Genomic DNA, 22,342 nt, shown 5'->3' with positions numbered 1-22,342 from the left:
TTATTCTAGACTGTATCTACTTCCCCTCCAAGATCAGCACATAAATACTGTTTGAATGCTGAGAAGAAAATAAAAGAGCACAAGCAAACCACAGCCAACTCCTCTAAATATTATCCCACTATGTTTGTTATGGCACATAAATTGGAATTACAGTGGCCAACAAAAAATAGTTGTTCTCCAGGCATTTACCAGGGAGAAAAATCTCAACCCCCATGTCACCCAATATTTATTATTATAAGTTCTGTTAAAAAAAAAAAAAGCAATATTCAAGGAGGATTGCCTGAAAGATGCATAGACATTTCAGATTTTATAAAATATATTCCTTACTTAAACCAAATTGGCAGGGATCTGAGAACCTAGACTACAATATATTGGCTCCTTTAAGAATTGCTTTTTCGGGGGTGCCTGGGTGGCTCAGTCAGTTAAGCAACCAATTCTTCATTTCAGCTCAGGTCATGATCTCAGGGCCATGAGATCAAGCTTCATGCAAGGCTCCACACTGGGTCGGGAGCCTGCTAAAGATTCTCTCTCTCCCTCTGCTGTACTCTCTCTCTCTCAAAAATATTTGCTTTTTCTGAATTGTAGTCTTATGTAGTGTCATTTGCTTATACTTAAGGTGGTTATAAGAAAGTGACCTAAGAAAGCCATTGTTTCATTTATCATAAGACCATTATAAAGGATGTTCACTTCATTGCATGGGACCCTTTAAATGAGTACTTCCAGGAGAAACTCTTGACTATACTTTGAATCCCAAATTTCTGTACTTCTTCTTTTTCTTTTTGGAGGGGGGGGGGAGAGGGAAAGGGAGAGAGAGAATCTCAAGCAGGCTCCACACTTGGTGCAGAGCCCAGCGTGGGTCTCAGTCTCACAATTTTGAGATCATGACCTGGGCTGAAATCAAGAGTCAGACACTTAACCAACTGAGCCACCCAGGTGCCCCTGAACTTCTTTTTTTTTTTTTTAAAGATTTTATTCAATTCCAGTTAGTTAACATACAGTATAATATTATTTTCAGGTGTAGGGCACCTGGGTGGCTCAGTTCATTGAGTGACTGCCTTCAGCTCAGGTCATGATCCTGGAGTCCCAGGATCGGGTCCCGCATCAGACTCCCTGCTCAGCGGGGAGTCTGTTTCTCCCTCTGACCCTCCTCCCTCTCATGCTTTCTCTCTGTCATTCTCTCTCTCTCAATAAATAAATAAAAATCTTTAAAAAAATATTATTTTCAGGTGTAGAATTAAGTGATTCAACACCTATATACAACATCTGGTGCTTATCAAAACAAATGCCCTCCTTAACCCATCCCCCTACCCACCTTCCCTCTGGTAACCATCCGTTTGTTCTCTATAATTAAGAGTCTGGGGTGCCTGGGTGTTGTAGAATCACTGAATTCTACTCCAGAAACCAATATTGCACTGTATGTTAACTAAAATTTAAATTAAAAATTTTTTAGAAGAGCCTGTTTCTTGGTTTGCCTCGTTTTCCCCCATGTTCATTTGTTTTGTTTCTTAATTTCTACATATGAGTGAAATCATATGGTATTTGTCTTTCTCTGACTGACTTATTTCGCTTAGCATAATACTCTCTAGCTCCATATACGTTGTTGCAAATGGCAAGATTTCATTCTTTTTTATGGTTGAGTGATACTTAATAGTAAATTCTCTCTCTCTCTCTCTCTCTCTATATATATATATATGTATGTATATATACCACATCTTCTTTAACCATTCATCAATTGATGCATATTTGGGCTCTTTCCATAATTTGGCTATTGTTGATAATGGTGCTATAAACATTGGAGTGCATGTATCCCTTTAAATTAGTATTTTTGTATTCTTTGGGTAAATACCTAGTACTGCAATTGCTGGATGGTAGGGTAGTTCTAATTTTATCTTTTTGAGGAACCTCCATACTGCTTTCCAGAGTGGTTGTATCAGGCCTACCTCAAGAAGCAAGAAAAATCTCAAATAACCTAAACTTACACCTAAAGAAGCTAGAAAAAGAACAACAAATGAAGCCTAAAGCCAGCAGAAGAAGGGAAATAATACAGCTTATAGCAGAAATAGCTAATATAGAAACTAAAAAAACAATAGAACAGATCAATGAAACCAGGAGCTAGTTCTTTGAAAAAATTAATAAAATAAACCCTAGCTAGACTTATCAAAAAGAGAAATGATCCAAATAAATAAAATCACAAATGAGAGAGGAGAACTAACAACCAACACCACAGAAATACAAGCAATCATAAGAGAATATTATGAAAAACTATATGCCAACAAATTGGACAATCTTGAAGAAATGATAAATTCCTAGAAACATATACACTACCAAAATTGAAATAGGAAAAAATAGAAAACTTGAACAGACTGATAACCAGCAAAGAAATTGAATCAGTAATCAAAAATCTCCCAAAAAACAAGTCCAGGGCCAGATGGCTTCATGGGGGAATTCTACCAAACATTTAAAGAAGAGTTAATACCTATTCTTCTCAAACTATTGCAAAAAGGAAAGAAGGAAAGAAGGAAAAAAAGAAAGAAAGAAAGAAAGAAAGAAAGAAAGAAAGAAAGAAAGAAAGAAAGAAAGAAAGAAAGAAAGAAAGGAAAAAAGAAAGAAAGAAAGAAAAAGGAAAACTTCCAAATCCATTCGGAGGCCATGATTACCCTGATACCAAAACCAGATAGACTCCACTACAAAAAGAGAACTATGGGCCAATATCTCTGATGAGCATGGATGCAAAAATTTTCAAATCCAATCCAACAGTACCTTTAAAGAATCATTCACCACTCAAGCGGGACTTATTCCTTGCTGCCAAGGGTGATTCAATATTTGTACTTCTTCTCAACACCAGTTTATATTTATCTCACAAACATTGTCAATAGAGTATTTAGTTATGTTTCCCTTTTCATGTTCACTGCTAGGAACCTAGCTTAGATTCAAACTTGTAGATGACCCAGAACAAATATTTAGGTCATTATAGTATGCAATTTGGGCTTTGTTCCCAGCTTCATTTAGTATCTTCTCATTTTTTCTTCTTTCATCCTACTTTTTATCTTTATGTTCCTTTGTTGCATTTTATCTAATTTCATAAGCTTCCTTAAATCTTTTCTGGAACATGGGGATACAAACAAATATAAAGTTCATAAACAAATGTATTTTTTTAAAGATTTTATTTATTTGTCAGAAAGAGAGAGAGCACAAGCAGGGGGAGCACAGGCAGAGGGAGAAGCAGACTCCCTGCTGAGTAAGGAGCCCGATGGGGGACTTGATCCCAGGATCCTGGAATCATGACCTGAGCTGAAGGCAAATGCTTAAGTGACTGAGCCACCCAGGTGCCCCACAAATGTATTTCAATAAAGCTTGTATCTATTCTTATAAATCCATTTGGTATCCTGGCATACTGTATCCTTCCAAATACCATTCTTAGAAATACTTTTAGATATCAACTTTTCTTATTTTAAGAAGCAGCATAATAAAATGTGGTAAGCTTTCTATTCCCAACAACTCTTTTCTATAGGAAGCCACCAGCAAAGAGAGTAAGCAAAAACAGTCTTAAGCAACCCATTCTTAAGAATGGGAAAGAGACTTAGAGACAAGATGTACATTGTAAAATGCAGTGCCATGTAAGATGTGATCTACAGGCTGGTACCACTCTGTGACAAGAAAGGTACAGAAACTGAGAATAGTGTCTAGAAAATTTTATAACAATTAGAGAAAGTGATAATAAATCGGACTGGAATCCAATAATGAAAGATGTGGATTGGGGGCACCTGGGTGGCTCAGTCAGTTGAGAGTCTGACTTTGGCTCAGGTCATGATCTCAGGGTCCTGGGATTGAGCCCCACGTTGGGCTACCCAATCAGCAGGAAGTCTGCTTCTCCTTTTCCCTCTCCCCTGCTCCCCTCTGTCTCAACCAAGCACGGTGGTATCCAAATTTGTACCGGTAGTTCATGCTCTCTCTGTCTCTCTCTCAAATAAATAAATAAAATCTTTTTTAAAAATGTGGGTTGTATGTGCATTTTCCCCCTAGCAATCCATATCCATTGAGTGTCCATCCACAATGGATTAACAATTAAAAACAGCACCATCCACACCAACAACAACCTAAAAACTGGTTCTTCACAAAAAAAACAGTTTGAGAAGCACTGCTTTAAGCGTCTTATCCTACCTTCCCACGGTCACAATGCAGGAAGAGTTCAGCAAACATCTGCCTCCGCATGTCCGTTTTTATGACCTCCCGGAATTCATCTGCGCAATGACAAATGTGCTTAAGGAGTTTCTCAAACATTTCACTTTTAAAGTCTGCAATATGTGAAGAGATGTACTGCAGAGAAAAAGAGGATAAATGATTGATTTAACACCGGGCTCTTTACTTGGATTTTTCCAAGGATTCAGTCAATGTACATGAAATTATTGGCTACAATTTTTTCCATATCATTTGTTTGTTACATAGATAAAGCATTTTCATGTTAGCACTATTCTACAGCTGGGCTGCAGAGAGAGGTGATCAATACAGTCCCCAAAACCACACCAGTGAGACTATTTTTGGAGCAATTCCTCTCTAGATCACATCAGCATTATATAGGGCAGACTTTTTACCTCACAGTATGAAATAGCAGCAGTTAGAAAACGTTGCCTGTAAATTAATAGTTCTAAAAATTGAATGTAGTTTTTCTTTTGATGTATGGCATATAAGACCATGCTTTTTCCAAGACTGGCTACATTTAATTATTGGAGTGTAAGGAATGGGGATTGTGGACGGTTTTTCTGTCTTCTGATATTATAATAAGGTATCTTTGGCTATTTTTTTTATTATTTTGAAAGTGTAGAGTCTGAAAATATCTATGCTTATGGGCCATTTTTCTTGATCCCTGTTGAATAGATTCCCAGAAGTGGGATTGCTGGCTTAGAAGGTAAGTTCATCTGTATTTTTGATAGGTTTTGACATCAGGCTTGTGTCCTTTTGTGCTTCTACCACTAGTGAACGAGTGGTTATTTCTCCTCAGTCTCACCACCAGTGTATATTGCCTTCTGGATTTTTGCTCATTTGATGAGTCAGGAACATTACATTCTTTTTTTTTAAAGATTTTATTCATTTATTTGAGAGAGAGAGAGAATGAGAGAAAGAGAGCATGAGAGGGGGGAGGGTCAGAGGGAGAAGCAGACTCCCCGCTGAGCAGGGAGCCTGCCGGGGGACCCAATTCTCTGACTCCAGGATCATGACCTGAGCGGAAGGCAGCGTTCAACCAACTGAGCCACCCAGGCACCCAGGAACATTAGTTCTTGATCTATACCTGTCGTATGTGTTATATATGTGGATCTAGCACTGTAAGAATTTCTGAGTGAACTCCTCTTGAAATATTAGCGCAACTCATAAGCCATTGATTTCCTCCTCTGTCCCAACCAAGCGCGGTGGTAGCCAAATTTGTACAGTAGTCCAACTTGGATTGAATTACCCTACTTCCATAGCCATAAATGATTGGACCAGTGGATGATCCTTAACCTAAACAAAGCCATTCAGATTCTTTCCACTAGGAATTGGGAATTAGGACTGGGAAACGGGTGGCTGTCCTCTGAGAGGGGCTGGACCTGTAAATGTAAATGTAAACTTAAGAGTTATTGGGTGGCCTGGTGAACCGAGGATGCAGGAAGTGTCAGTACCTACACAGATGAAACAGAAAGCGGAAAGAAGAGTCTTGATGTTTTTCCAAGTCCCTGTTCTAATCTCTTCCAGAAGTCAGATCATATTCTTGCCCTTAGACTCCATACATTTCATTTTCAGCTACATTAATTCAGGTTGGCTTCTGTTTCTTGCAATTAAAGGATACTAACTAATATAGTTTGTTTAAAATGGAAAATTTTGTTGGAATATTTTATTGACATAATTTTTAAAATGAAGGATATAGTAGATATTTCACTTCCTCATTAATATTATCTAGGCAAATTTAGAAATGTATTATGTAAGAGATACGTTAGGCTTGAACCCATGCTAATGAATCATAAACCATTATTCAACTGGCTTAGAGATCAAAAGGAAATTTTAAAGCAGAGTAAGAGAGCTTTTCTAAATATTTAGTTCCTTTGGTGGCTAAAACCTTCTAATTGTCATTATTTTTGATGGATCAGTGAGTACAGTTAAGTTTTTATGTGTTAACCTTGGGATGCAGAAAAGTGTAATGGTTAAGAATTCGCATTTTGCCTCATCAAAACACCAATGGCATTTTTCACCAAGCTAGAACAAAGAGTCCCAAAATTTGTATAGAACAACAAAAGACTTCAAATAACCAAAACAAACTTGAGAAAGTAGAACAAAGCTGGAGAGATCACACTCCCTGATCTCAAGCTATACTGAAAGACTATAGTTAGCAAAATAGCATGGTATTGGCATAAACACAGACATATAGATCAATGGAATAGAATAGAGAGCCCCCCCAAAAAAGAAATAAACCTATGCATTTATGGTCAATTAATCTATGACAAAAGAGGCAAGAACATACAGTGGGGAAAAGGCAGTCTCTTCAATAAATGGTGTTGGAAAACTGGACAGTTCTATGCAAAAGAATGAAACTGGACCACTATCTTATACCATATACAAAAAACAAATTAAAAATGGATTAAAGACTTGGGTGTAAGACCTGAAACCATAAGACTTCTAGAAGAAGACATAGGCAGTAAGTTCTTTGACATTTGTCTTAATATTTTTTTTTAACCATTCTCCTGAGGCAAGGGCAACAAAAGCTAAAATACACAAATGCGATTACATCAAACTAAGAAGCTCTTGCACAGCAAAGGAAACCATCAACAAAAGAAAAAGGCAACCTACTGAATGAGAGAAGCATTTGCAAATCATACATCCAATCAGGGGTTCATATCCAAACTATATAAAGAACTTACACAACTTAATATTTTTTTAAAAAACCTGATTTTAAAAATGGGCAGAAGCTTGAATAGAAATTTTTCCAAAGAAGGCATACTGCTGGCATGGCTAACACACACCCTTGAAAAGATATTCAACATCACTAATAATCAGGGAAATGTACATTTAAACCACAATAAGATATTGCCTCACCATTATCAAAAAGAAAAAAACAAGTGTTGGTGAGGATGTGGAGAAAAGGGAACCCTTGTGCACTGTTGGTGGAAATGTAAATTGGTGCAGCCACTGTGGAAAACAGTATGGACATTCCTCAAAAAATTAAAAATAGAACTACCATATGATCCAGCAATTCTACATCTGGGTGTTTATCTAAAGAAAATGAAAACACCAATTTGAAAAGATATATGTTCATTGTAGAATTATTTACAATAGCCAAGACATGGAAGCAACTTGTCCTCAATAGATGAATGAACAAAGATGTGGTATATGTATACAATGGAATGTTACTCAGCCATAAAAAAGGAGATTTTGCCCTTTCCAACAACATGGATAGACCTAGATGGTACTATGCTAAGTGAAATAATACGGAATCTAAAAAACGAAACAAATGAAGAAACAAAATAGAAACAGATCTATAGATACAGGAAACAAATTGTTGACTACCAGAATGGTGAGGGCTTGGGAGGTGGGTGAAATAGGTGAAGAGGAACAAGAACGACAAACTTCCAACTGTAAAATAATTAAGTCATGGGGATGTAATGTACAGCATAGGGAATATGGTCAATAATATTGTAATAACTTTGTATGGCAACAGATGGTAATGAGACTTAATCGTGGGTATAATTTCATAATGTACAATAGTATCAAATCATTATGATGTGCACCTGAAACTAATAGGACATTATAAACCAATTATACTTAAAAAAAGAGAAGAAATCTGGGAAAGGTAATAGGGACTATAGGGAGTCTTGCAATTTTAAATAAGATGGTGTGGTAGATTTGTAGATACACTGCACAGATTCCCCATCATAGTAGGAAGGTGGTCAGCAGACAGTCTTTAGCTTTCAGTTCCTTCAGGGTCTGCTTCCACTGCAGAAAGCCACCATGGTTTGGTCATGTCTTTCATAGGGCAGCCTGAATTCAGGAACTAAATGAGAGAGAAATAGAGAGGCCTGGACATTCAACCTGATGTAGGACACACTGATGGGCAATAATACTTGCTTCAGAGCTCTTTTCTGGGTTGGATGAGGCTTTATCAGGCCTGTATTGCAGCCGACTTCTCCTTCCTAATTATGTTACACTTCTCTCCCTTCATAGCTATTGATCCCTAATTAATAACCTGCACACCAGCATCTGTCTCAGCATCTGCTTCCAGAGATTGCAACCTGACAGAGGGCATCATGGAGAAGGTGACATTTGAGCCAAGAAGGAGAGGAGGGAGTAAACCACGTGGAAATATGGGAGAAGTACTGTCCTGGAAAAGTGCTAAGGCCCTGAGGAGAGAACACGCCTAAGGTTTTCTAGGAATGGCAAGACAGCTAATGTGGCTGGGGCAGATTGAGGGAGGTGTACAGAGAGAGTGAAGACAGAGGGGTCACCAGACAGACCATGTTGAGCCGTGGGGCCGTGTTAAGGACTTTGGTATTTACTTTAAGTAAGATGGGAAGCCATTGGAGGGTTTTGAGCAGAAGACCGGCTTAATCTACCTTTCTTTTCTTTTTTTTTTTTTAACTTTATTTTCTTTAGTGATCTCTACACCCAAAGTGGGGCTCAAACTCATGACCTGAGATCAAGAGTCACATGCTCTTCCCAGTGAGCTAGCCAGGCGCCCCTCCCTATCTTTCATTTTAAAAGGCAAGGGTGAAAGCAAGGGCATCAGTCAGGAGGCTAATGAAATAAGGCAGTTGTGAGATGGTGATGGCTTAGCACAGGTTTTGAGAAGACATCAGATTCTAAACATTTCTGGAAGGTGGAGACAAAACAAACAAACAAAAAAACCAACCCTCACATTTTAGAGACTATCTGAGTTCAAATCCCAGTTCCCCTATTTACTGGCTGAGTAATCTTGGCTGAGTCACTGAACTTTCCAGTTTCTTCATTTGTGAAATATGTATCACAGTAGCTATCTCACGGATCATGAAGAGGATCCTGGTATGTACAGAGTATAGGTATTTCATGTAATAAGTTCTCTGTAGCCATCTTGCTTAATTTTGAGCTATGTTAGAAATTGACCAAGAAAGTTTTTTCTATAGAATGAAAGTCCTCTCGGCTGACATACCTATTTAGAAGGAAAAACCCAATGAGATTAGTGATTCTCAAAATGTGGTGCCTTGACCACATAACCCAAGAGCTTGTTGGAAGCTCTGAGAGCATCACTTGAGAGCTTGTTAGAAATGTAAATCTGGTATAAACATAAGGGTGCATGTATCCCTTTGAATTAGTCTTCTTGTATTATTTGGGTAAATACCCAGTAGAGTACTGCAATTGTTGGATAAGGTAGTTCTATTTTTAACCTTTTGAGGAACGGCCAAACAGGCTGCACCAGTGTGCATTCCCACCAACAGTGCACGAGTGTTCCTTTTATAGCAGCATTATTTACAATAGCCAAGATATGGAAGCAACCCAAGTGTCCATCAAAAGAAGATGTGGTATATATATAATGGAATATTATTCGGCCATAAAAAAGAATGAAATTTTGCCATTTGCAATGACATGGATGGAGCTAGAGTATAAGGTTAAGTGAAATAAACCAGTCAGAGAAAGACAAATACCATATGATTTCACTCATATGTGGAATTTAGGAAATAAAACAAAGAAACAAAGGGGAAAAAAATAAGACAGAGAGAGAAACAAATCAAGAAACAGACTCTTAATTATAGAGAACAAACTGATGGTTACCAGAGGGGAGGTGAGGGGGAATGTAATAGGTGATGGGGATTAAAGAGGGCACTTGTTGTGATGAGCACAGGGTGATGTATGGAAGTGTTGAATTACTATATTGTATACCTGAAACTAATATCACACTGTATGTTAACTAACTGGAAATAAAATAAAAACTTTTTTTTGAGAGAGAGAGAGAGAAGGCAGGGGAGGGGCAGATGGAGAGGGAGAGAGAGAAAATCTCAAGCAGGCTCCACCCCCAGAATGGAGCCTGATGTGGGGCTCAATCTCAAGACCCTGAGATCATGACCTGAACTGAAATCAAGAGTTGGACGCTTAACGGATTGAGCCACCCAGGTGCCCCAAAGTAAAAACTTAAAAAAAAGAAAGAACCCAGTCTTTTGGGTGGCTATTAAAGCAAAATGCATATAAAGAAATAAACAGGGGCGCCTGGGTGGCTCAGTGGGTTAAGCGGCTGCCTTCGGCTCAGGTCATGATCCCAGAGTCCTGGGATTGAGCCCCGCGTCAGGCTCCCTGCTCAGCAGAGAGCCTGCTTCTCCCTCTCCCTCTCCCTCTCCCTCTGCCTGCCTCTCTGCCTACTTGTGATCTCTATCTCTCTGTCAAATAAATAAATAAAATCTTTAAAAAAAAGAAAGAAACAGTTTTTCTTCAAAAAAAAAAAAAGGAAAGAAATGTAAATTTGGGGGCCCTACTCCAGACCTACTAAATCAGAAACTCTGGAATGGGACCCAGAATCTGTGTTTTTAAAAGCCCTCTGAAAGCAAAATACACTTCTAGCTCTTAACCAGGCTCCTTCCAGTCACAAATGTGCAGAGTCAGAACAGAAAAAAATATGAGTAGATGTCACATGACCAGACCAGTTGCCTCCAGGATTCTTGGAGAAGGGAAATCATCTTTCTTTTCCCCTCTTAAAAAACAGACCCCAACACATTTCCACTGTTAATCTTTCCTTATATTCCAACACTCAGAACTCTTGTGACATGAGCCAGTGGGGGCATGTGGTTGTGGAAACCATGTATGGAAATTGAAGTGGGCCCCAGCCAAGGGGACAGACAGACCTGGGTCTTTTTCCTCCAACCTTTAACACATGGTGACTTGAAATAAGAAGTCCACTGTGGAGTCAATAAATAAATAAATGGATAAGCCCTCTGGGTTATTCTTATGTTCACTAAAGGTTGAGAACCATTGAAATAGATGATATGGGGCAACTGTTCTTAATTATTCCAGAATCCTAAGATCCTGTTGTTCAATCCTTAATATATAAATTAAGCTTTTGGGAATTGACCTCAAGACCATTTGAGTTTTCTGGTTGTGGAATCCTATTAAACCGAGGATTAGTTTTAACTGTTTCTCCAAGAGACACTTCAACATTCTGGATTTAGGGCCTATGGGTTTTCTGAATGAGTGTGTTCCATAAGTATGGGCTATATGACATAAAGACTACCGGTTGCCAACTAACTACAAATCAAATTCCAAAAAGAACAGTTACAGAAGTTTGTGGGTGTCTCTTGTAAAAACAGAGAAAGTGAAAACACGTGGCCTTTGTGTTTTCCTATCCTCCCACGGAATAAATCAATTAATATCCACCAATCCTGAAATGATTACTTAGATTAATTTAAGAATATAATGAATTTACGAATATCCTTCCATCTGATAGCTCTGTGAACTGCTAAACATTTGAATTGTACTTAATCAAGTTATCTCCATGTGCTGGGTCCCATTGTGATGAATTCTGGGCTCTTCCTTTCTGACTCGAAAACCAAAATGCTGAGAATGTAGTAAATGTCACACTTAACAGGTTGGTATTTACTGTTAAGTTCTACAGCTCTGGGCCATTGGGATTCACATTTATTTAGTTGTAGACATACTGGAGAGTTGATGAAGTGGGTGATATAAAAGCAATAGAAAGAAAAATATATTTGGAAATTAACTATTTTAGGCATTAACTTCCAAAATGTATTTGTAAGTCCTGGTAGTAAATAACACTTTCAGAAATGCCCAAAGACTATAGAATATTGGAATACACAGATTATACTGGCTATCTATCACTGAAGGAGTGGTGTGTTCATATAGCATTTGGGCAGAAAATTAGATTTCCAGTCTCAGGGAACTTTTAAAAATAATTAATGCTAATTATATACTCAACAAAGCAAAAATATACTTTAACTCTTTTAATTTTTAAAAATCAGAATCAACAAACAATGAATCATGGAACACTACACCAAAACAAATGATGTAATATATGGTGATTAACATAACAATAAAAAATTTAAAAAAAATAAAAATCAGAATCATTTGCTTAACAAATGAATTGAACAAAGGCCTTATTCAATATCCAATAATAATAAAAGTGACAGACAGAAGCACACGAATTTTCCCCTAGTGGTGAGGTAGCTTAGGCAATGTTCTGGCTTAGGTTGTGTCCCCCCACAAAGTTCATACGTTGAAGACCTAACCCCTAGTACCCGAAAATGTGACTGTATTTTGGGATAGGATCTTTGTTTTTGTTTTTTTTTTTCAATTTTATTCATTTATTTGAGAGAGAGAGAGTGTACATGAGCAGGGGGGAGGGGCAGAGGAAGAAGCAGACTCCCCGCTAAGCAGGGAGCCTGACTTGGGGCTCAATCCCAGGACCCCGGGATTATGACTTGAGCTGAGGGCAGACGCTTAACTGACTGAGCCACCCAGGCGCCCCTGAGATAGGATCTTTAAAGAGGTAATTAAATTAAAATGAGATCATTAGGGTGGGTCATTAACTAATACGACCAGTGTCCTAATAAGAAGGGGAAATTTGGACACAGATATGTACAGAGGAAAGACCATGTGAAAGCATGGGGAAAAGATGACTACCTATAAGCCAAGAAGAGAGGTCCCTCAGAAGAAACCAACCCTGCCAATACCTTGTCTTGGACTTCTAGTCTCCACAGAGGTGAGAAATTAAATTCCTGATGTTTAAGTCACCCCGGGCTTTGTTATGGTAGCCCTACCTGACTGACACAAACAATAAGGAATTGATGATCAGTAAACTCCTTTATGTATTTCTTACGGTTGAAGACCACCTACAAAGACACATACCTTGGAGGATAGTTTACCATAGACCGTCCCCTTTCCTTGGTTTAAAATTCCCTCATTTCACCCCAAGGTTTCCTCAGGCAGTTTTCAGAGCATATTGCTGCTCCTACTTATACCTCCACTAAAGTCATCATTCTTCCTTCTTCTGTCCTTCCCTGCCCTAGCTCAAAGCACATGAAAAAACAAAATAAGCAGAAAACAGCAAAAATTACAAAATATAAATTACGAATAACAGAATAGAGAGCCACTCAGATATGTACCATTTTGGGGGAAATGCACAGCCTGGATTTAGCAGACTACATTACAGGAAAGACACAATCTTTGAGTAGTTTGATGAAGCCTCTCGATTTAAAATTTAAACGTTGAGCCACGTTAGTTTGAAGACCTCAGACTGACTGGTAAAAAATAACTGAGCATGAGAAGGTGACTATCTCAAAGCAGACTGGGAGCAAGAACGGACTATAAGTCCCAGAGAAGAGAATTCAGGCAGACACATGGCCCTTATTTACTCCTGCACCAGTTCCTTAGTGTCACAGAATCCAAAGTTAATACCTGAATCCCAGTGAATAGTATTTCTAGTTTTTGCATATAATTATTCTTTTTTTATTATTATTTATTTGACAGAGAGAGACAGCACAACAGAGGGCGAGGGAGAAGCAGACTCCTGGCTGAGCAGGGAGCCTGATGCAGGACTCGATCCCAGGATCCTGGGATCATGACCTGAGCCAAGGCAGACACTTAACCGACTGAGCCACCCAGGCACCCCTGCATATAATTATTCTTAAACCCATTATATAAATCAGGTGCAGACCTCAGACCGCTTGAAGCCCAGGCCTGCTGAAGGACGCTCTTGGGAAACTGACCCTCATTTTACCCAGTCCCACAGTAAAGACGGTGTTAGATTTTTTCACTTGCCCCTGGTGAGCAGGTAGATGTATGGCCTGAGTCTTCACAATGATCAGGTGGGAGATTAGATCAAAGCAAAGCAAACTCCTCAATGAGGGTGGCCAACTGCCTCGGTTTGCCTGGGACTTCCCTAGTTTTAGCACTGAGAGTCCCATGTTCTAAGAAACCCCTCAGGTCTGGGAAAACCAGGATGGTTTGAAAATCTAAACCATTGATCCATGCCAATGGATCACAGGTCTAATTCCTGTGGAAAACTTTGGGGAACCTCTGTTTGGAAGCATGCTGTGTTGTATCCTGCTTTGTATAACAGATTGTCTCTGTAAATATTGAAATCATTTGCCATAAAAGAAACTTTACAACCTTTAACCGTGTGTGAGGCATCTTTCCATTACATGCCATTGGACAACCACACATGGGACAAATGGTATAGAGTTCTTATTCTATGGTATGCATTCATCCATTCTCAATCCACTTGTTGTATTTGTAGAATCACACAATAAAGAATATGTGTCTGTTATAGATAACTGGGAATGATGATGAACACAAATGACATTTGAGTCAGGATTCTGGTGCCTAGAGTGAGCAGAACCGATAAGCAGGTCACACTCCCCTAGAGAAGAGTCCTTTAAAAAACTTCACTCTGGGGGTGCCTGGGTGGCTCAGTCAGTTAAGTGTCTGCCTTCAGCTCAGGTCATGATCCTGGGGTCCTGGGATCAAGCCCCGGTTCTGGCTCCCTGCTCTGCGGGAAGCCTGCTTCTCCCTCTCCCTTTGCCTGCCACTCTGCCTGCTTGTGCTCTCTCTCTCTCTCTCTCTCTCTGTCAAATAGATAAATAAAATCTTAAATAAATAAATAAATAAAGGCTTCACTCTGTTTGAGAAAACTATACTTTGTTATTACTTTGGAGGCAAGAGTTTGGGGAACTAACTTTGAAATTACACCAGGGGAGGAATATAACCCAGGCCAGACCCAGCTGATACTATCAATAGAAACAGAAGAATGTCAATATCTGGAGCCCCCAGAGGTAGGGTAAAAGGATCTGCTGTGATGAGAGATCAGCCTCCCTCAGTTCCTCACTCTGGAGTCTTTGGGAGTCCTCGTCGACCTCGAAGGGTAAAGGCCATCTTTACCTTTCACTCCCTGAACTCTTGCCATACTAAAAGTCTTGTATGTAGTTATCACTAATGGTTTAGAGATAAGAAAATTCCTTTCCCTGGTAGTGCATGGTGATGCCTTCTTCAGATAGCATTTCCCCCACAGAAATAGTCACTCGTATTAAGAATTCCATTTCAGGCTCATTCAAACCACAGACCTCAGGGGTACCTGGGTGGCTCAGTCAGTTAAGTGTCCAATTGTTGATCTCAGCTCAGGTCTTGATCTCAGGATTGTGAGTTCAAGCCCTGCATTGGGCTCCACGATGGACATGGAGCTTACTTTATTCATTTTTTAAAAGATTTTATTTATTTATGAGAGAGAGAGAGAGAGAGAGAGAGAGAGGCAGAAGCAGGCTCCCCGCCTCGGAGCAGGGAGCCCAATGTGGGACTCAATCCCAGGACTCTGGGATCAGGACCTGCTCTGAAGGCAGACGCTTAACTGACTGAGCCACCCAGGTGCCCTGGAGCTTACTTTAAAAAAATAAAATAAACCACAGACCCCAGTGACTATATAAACTATTGCTTCTATTTGGAAAATGGGTTTCAAGTTCCAAACAATCTACAGAGGTTTTTTTTGAGAGGGGCATATAGCCATTTGTGGGACTGTCATTTGAAAAATTATGGGCATTTTAACAACTCCAAGTAACTTTTGCTTTGAGATGTACCAAGAAAAACTTAGAGACCCTTACCCCTCAGACTTCTCTGGAAGCAAATTATTAGAAAATTCCTTATGAAAACAAATGGAATTTGTAGAACTCAAAAAGTCCCGGAAATTAAAAAAAATTTCCTATCTAAAAAAGTTAACTAAGTTCTCTGTAACCACAGTAATGGTGGTTTTCTTCTGTTGATAAACCAATCAACTAATCAGATAGTGCACTGAAAGGGTGGATCCTCTGTAAGGTCGAAATCTGGAAACTTCAGGAAGGATAAACCTATCAGCACCTGCTTACTTCTGGCCTGAACACAGTAATGGGAACCCAGTGAAATCTAAGACTTAAGACTTCAGTTCCTTTTCAAACTTGCATACAATATCTACATAGAAAACAACACCACTGTTAAAATGACACAAATGGGGGTGCCTTGGGTGGCTCAGTTGTTTAAGCGTCTGCCTTCAGCTCAGGTCATGATCTCAGGGTCCTGGGATTGAGCCCCACATCGGGCTCCCTGCTCAGTGGCGAGGCTGCTTTTCCCTCTCTCTCTGTGATCTCTCTCACTCTCACTCTCTCTCAAATAAATAAATAAAAATCTTTAGAAAAATAAAATAAAATGACACAAATGCTAAGTTTTGCCTCCTGGAATGAGTTGTCTTTTGGAAACTAGAGTGTTCTGAGAATTTAAAACAAGCTTGACACTCTTCCAAACATATTTCTTTTGTGTCTAAATAAATTACAAAACAAAAATCCCAAATAAACCAGTACATTCTACATCCTAAATTATTCCTATCAATATATAAATGTTTAAAGGTTCCTTTCAAAGTAAGGAGCTACAGGTATGGCAGGTGGAAGAAATTTAAACCTTGTAACCACCAGATGAGTTTCCCACATGAAACCTGCCCCACTGAAGTCTCATTTTTCTTTTACTCTGCCTCCCCTGGCAGTGATGAATATAATAATGGGAATGTTTTGTACCTGTTTGTTGCTTTGTAATTGTCTTGTTGTGGTGTGTGTCCTTAATTTGCTTATATTTTGACCCTTCTGTTCCCTGGATCCTACTCTGGTTCCATCCAGCATGTGTATGCCTGCATGTTCGTACACACACACACACACACACACACACACACACACACACACACTCACACACACTCACACACACTCACACACACACACACACACACACCTGCATATACTCACAGGCACACTCCCATACAACAGTGCATTATTTGGTCCTTGAGGGTAAAAAATACAACTTCTAATTTTGACATCTCTCCTACCAGAGGGTAAATGAATATTCAGTATTCAGTATATACTTAGTAACTAAGAGACTAGACATAAAAATTCTTCTATACTATATTATAAATAATATAAAATATTCTTCTAAAAATAGTTATTTTCGGTCTTCATTTACTAGGATAAAACAGATGAAAAGTGAGAGAAGTTATACTCCACAAAAAGATAGTCTGCTTCTCCCTCTCTCACTCCTCCTGCTTGTGTTCCCTCTCTCACTGTCTCTCTCTCTCTCTCTGTCAAATAAGTAAAATAAAATCTTAAAAAAACAAACAAGTGTTCCAAACACTACTTCTATGTCATATGTTATGGTCAAAGATTTGTTGATCAGATAATTAAATACTTTCAATCAATATTTCTATGCAAGAAATATTTCCTTGGTTTCTGTTGATGTTACAGCTCTTCTCTATAATGAAAATACCTGAATATGGGTTGTTTATGTTTCAGGAAGTGATGTTGGGAAATGTCAGGAAAACTAGTATTAATAGCTCAAACCACCCATTAAAACAAAATAGTGTGTGTACACACACACACACACACACACACACACAAAGGTATTATGTAGAATGCTAATGAATTTGTATCAAGTATCATTGGATATACATGACCCTTACCCATTTCCTCATTTTAATTGTGTGGATATACATACACACACATATGTACACATATCATATATGGATATATATGTATTTGTGTAGGATTTGTGTGTATGAATACATGTACGTGTGTATATGTATATATTTGTTGAATTAATTAAAACAAATGAAGGGAGAAGAAAAGTAAAGCTGACATCAGACTTCACAACATTCAATACCAGAAAACAATTAAGCAATATGTATATATAGTTTTGAGGTGAAAAGAAAAGAAAATGTGACATAATTACACTATACCCATCCACGGTATAATTTTAGAGGCAATACACAGACATTTTCAACACAAAAGAACTCAGAAAATATAATACCCATGTGACCTTCCTGAAAAAAAAAAACTACTTCGTAATAAATTCAGCCGATTAAGAAATGAATCAAAATAAGTAACTCAGGAATAGCAAAGCCATTGTAAAAGACAGGAAGTGCTTTTTATTTTGGTGTAGTCCTAATAGTTTAATTTTGCTTGAGGAGACGTATCTAGAAAAATGTTTCTACAGCCAATGTCAGAGAAATTACTGCTTATGTTTTCCTTCACAAGACTTATGGTTCAGGTCCCACCTTTAGGTCTTTAAACCATTTTGAGTTTATTTTGTGTATGCTGTAAGAAAGTGTAGCTGTCTAGTTTCTCCAATACCATTTGTTAAAGAGTCTATGTTTTCCCCATTGTATATTCTTGCCTCCTTTATCAAAGATTAATTGACCATACAATTGTGGGTGTATTTCTGGACTCTCCATACTGTCCTATTGATCTATATATCTATTTTTGTGCCAGTACCCTACTGTTTTGATTACTACAGCTTTGAGTATACCCTGAAACCTGGAATTGTGATACCTACAGCTTTGTTCTTCTTTCTCAAAATTGCTTTGGCTATTTGGGGTCTTTCCTGGTTCCATACAAATTTTTGGATTATTTGTTCTAGCTTTTACATAGTGAAGAAAACCATCAACAAAACAAAAAGGCAACCTACTGAATGGGAGAAGATATTTGCAAATGATATATCCAATAAGGAGTTAATACCCAAAATATATAAAGAACTTATATAACTCAATACCAAAAAATAATCCAACTAAAAAACAGGTGGAACACCAGAACATTTTTCCAAAGAAAACATACAGATGGCCAACAGACACATGAAAAGATACTCAATGTCACTAATCATCAGGGAAATTCAAATTAAAACCAGAATGAGATGTCACCTCACACCTGTCAGAATGGCTAAAACCAAAAATACAAGAAATAACAAATGTTATTTGTTGTATAAGATATAAGATAAGATACTTGTATAAGATACAGAGAAAAAGGAACCACCGTGCACTGCTGGTGGTGGGAATGTAAATTGGTACAGCCATTGTGGAAACCAGTATGAAGGTTCCTTAAAAGATAAAAAATAGAATTACCATATGATCCAGTAATTTCACTACTGGGTATTTACCCAAAGAAAATGAAAATACTAACTTGAAAAGATAAATGCACCCCTATGTTTATTGCAGTACTATTCACAATGCCCAAGATAAGGAAGCAACCAAGGTGTCCATCAGTAGATGAATGGATAAAGAAGGTGTGGTATACACACACACACACACACACACACACACACACACACACAGGAATATTATTCAGCCATAAAAAAGAAAGAATCTTGCCATTTGCAATAACATGGATGGACCTAGAGAATATAATGCTAAGTGAAATAAGTCATTTAAAGACAAATATCATATGATTTCACTTCTACGTAGAATTTGAGAAACAAAACAAATGACCAAAGAAAAAGGAAACCAAAAAAAACCCAGACTCTTAAATACAGAGGACAAACTGGTAGTTGCCAGAAGGGAGGTGGGTGAGGGGGATGGGTGAAATAAAGGGGATTAAGAGTACACTTATCTTGATGAGCACTGAGCAAAGTATAGAATTGTTGAATTATTTTATTGTATACCTGAAACTAATATAACATTGTATAATTATACTTCAATTAAAAAAAAGGGTGGGGCACCTGGGTAGCTCAGTTCTTTAAGTGTCCAACTCTTGATTTTGGCTCAGGTCATGATCTCAGGGTCACAGGATGGAGCCCTGCCTCTGGCTCTGCTCTCAGTGTGCAGAGTCTGCTTGTCCCTCTCCTTCTGCTCCTCCCCCCGCTCTCTCCCTCTCTCTCTCAAATAAATAAAAATCTTAAAAAAATAAAAATAATTTAATTTTTAAAAGATTTTTTAAAAAGATTTTATTTATTTATTTGTCAGAGAGAGGCAGAGAGCGTGCACAAGCAGGGGGAGAGGCAGAGGGAGAAGCAGCTTGCTACTGAGCAAGGAGCCGAATGCAGGACTCGATCCCAGGACGCTGGGATCATGATCTGAGCTGAAGGCAAATGCTTAACCAACTGAGCTACCCAGACATCCCCCCCAAAATAAAAATAATTTTAAAAAAAGAACAGCAACTGTACCTCAAATCCATTTAAAGATTAGTCCAAGATTAATCAATTATGGGAACTGTAATTACAGAAAAGAAAGTGAATAGTGTAAATCTGCATAAAATAAAAATTATAAATAATTAAAGTTGGGAAATATAACAAGGAAAAAAATAAGATGAGGAAATACTAAATACCTTCATCTTTTATAGTAGGATGTCAGTTTTTATTTCTATGATTGAAAAATGTGATAAAAAAATACTGAATGGAGAAGCACCTGAGTGACTCAGTCGGTTAAGCGTCTGACTTTTTTTTTTTAAGATTTTATTTATTTATTTGTCAGAGAGAGAAAGATAGCAAGAGCAGGAACACAAGCAGGGGGAGTGGGAGAGGGAGAAGCAGGCTTCTGGCTGAGCAGGGAGCCCGATGCAGGGCTCGATCCCAGGACCCTGAGATCATGACCTGAGCTGAAGGCTGACGCTCAACAACTGAGACAACCAGGTGCCCCTAAGCATCTGACTCTTGATTTCACCTCAGGTCATGATCTCAGGGTTGTGAGATCAAGCCCCGTATCAGGCTTCACACTGGGCATGGAGCCTGCTTAAGATTCTCTCTCCCTCTCGCTCTGCCTCTACCCCACACCCCCACTCTAAAAAAAATAATGAATGGACTTTAATAATAATAATAATAATGAATCTTCATCATAGGGTCTTAGAGTGATTTTAGAATGATTTTTGTGAAGTTAGGTTCAATTTTAATAATTCTATTATTTTTTATTTCAGATTCTTTTTTCTGTTGGAATCAAGTACAAATATTTTTTATTTTAATTAATAAAATTTTATAGCAGAATTTATGATCATCTACATTGCTATATACCCATCTATCTATCAAGACAGTATATAAAACTAGGGTTTTTTATTAAAAGTTTTTATTTATTTATTAAAACTGTTTTACATAATGTTTACCTAAGGGTGACAATGGTTATTTCTGGGTAAGAAATTTTTGGTGATTTTATTTTATTTATTCATTTATTTATTTTAAAGATTTATTCATTTTCAGAGAAGGAGGATGGGCAGAAGGAGAGAGGAGAATCTCAAGCAGACTCCCCACAGAGCGTGTAGCCCAAGTGTCCCATTACATGATTCTTAATATTGAAATCTGCTGTTTTGTTTGTTTGATTGCTTATTTTCATTATTTGATATTCTTTTAACAATTACCTTAATTTCATCTTTTTTGTCACTTTATATTAGGTGCTTTGCTTATAAAGTGCATATAGCATGTTTTTTTCCAATTATCAAAATCCACCAATCATAAAGTAGAAGAGTATGGATTTAAGAAATTTTAAAGTTACATAGGAAACATTTAACCTTACTAGTAATCAAAAAGATGAAAGTTAAAAAACAGAATGCATTCAAATTGCAGAGGTTTCTTTTTTTTAAAGATTTTATTCATTTGAGAGAGAGAGAGAGAGAGCAAGAAAGGGAGAGAGAGAGAGAGGGCAGGGAGGAACAGAAGGGGAGGGAGAGGGAGAAATAATCTGAAGCAGACTCCATCTGCATTGAGTGCAAGGCCCAAAGTGGCACTGGATCCCACAACCAGCAGATCACGACCTGAGCTGAAACCAAGAGTCCGAAGCTCAACTGACTGAGCCACCCAGGTGCCCTGGTTTCTTATATTCGATCATGCCCAATGTTGGTGAGAATAGGGTGCTTTGAAAGCTCTCATACATTGATTATGGGAGAATAAAACAATACAATTAAAAGCATAATTAGATAATAGATACCTTTGGCCATTAGTTTGGCCCCATGACTAATGGATGCCAAGTAGACAAATACAGAATCTAAGAAAACACAGAATATAACAGACAGGATTGCCAAATTTTTATCTCTATGATAGTGATTTTAAGGATTCCAGAATCCTTCACACAGAACTTTGAAATTGCATATAGTACATGGCCATCACCTACAACTGAGCAAAGGTGTAGGAGAGAAGGGAAAAGTTACCTTGACTCTGGGACCCAGAGTTAAAGAAGGGAAATTAGAGGAAAGACATGAACAAATATAAAAGCAACCTATAAAAGACTTATGACTCTGGTACCATTAAATTGCTCCTTTTACTTATCCTAATACAATCCCAAGACAAAAGTAATCCCATACTTTCTCAGATGAAATACTATGTAGACTTTGAAACCAAACTGCCTGAGTACAAATTTGTCCAGCTTCACTAATTATGAGACCTTGTGCAAGTTACTTAACCATTTTGCACCTAAAGTGTCTTCGTCTATAAAAGCAGGAATAAGGATTGCTGAGAGCGTTACCTGAGTTAATAGATGGATAGCTTAGGACAATGCCTGGCCTATAAGAAATGTTTTATAACTTTTAGATTTCTTTATCTAAAATGCAGTGGAAAAAGAAGCTGGTTTTTCTTGATCTTAACTGAAGGTGTGAGT

General features: G+C 38.1%; 1 protein-coding gene across 1 annotated transcript in view; it reads right to left on the bottom strand.

The window, feature by feature from the left end:
- The window catches only part of EFCAB5 (EF-hand calcium binding domain 5), a 184,239-nt gene that overhangs the window by 74,256 nt on the left and 87,641 nt on the right, over positions 1-22,342 (bottom strand). Inside the window, exon 9 of the mRNA XM_088028403.1 lies at positions 4,162-4,317. Within this exon, the coding sequence (XP_087884529.1) occupies positions 4,162-4,317 (156 nt within the window). The remainder of the gene's footprint in view (positions 1-4,161; positions 4,318-22,342) is intronic.

This window comes from Eumetopias jubatus, unplaced genomic scaffold (assembly GCF_037043125.1).
Source record: "Eumetopias jubatus isolate StellerSeaLion01/CBP00866 unplaced genomic scaffold, mEumJub1_p1.0 scaffold_10, whole genome shotgun sequence".
NCBI classification, from domain to species: domain Eukaryota; kingdom Metazoa; phylum Chordata; class Mammalia; order Carnivora; family Otariidae; genus Eumetopias; species Eumetopias jubatus.
The sequence above is the reverse complement of the archived record's forward strand: the minus strand, read 5'-3'. Positions and strand labels throughout refer to the sequence as shown.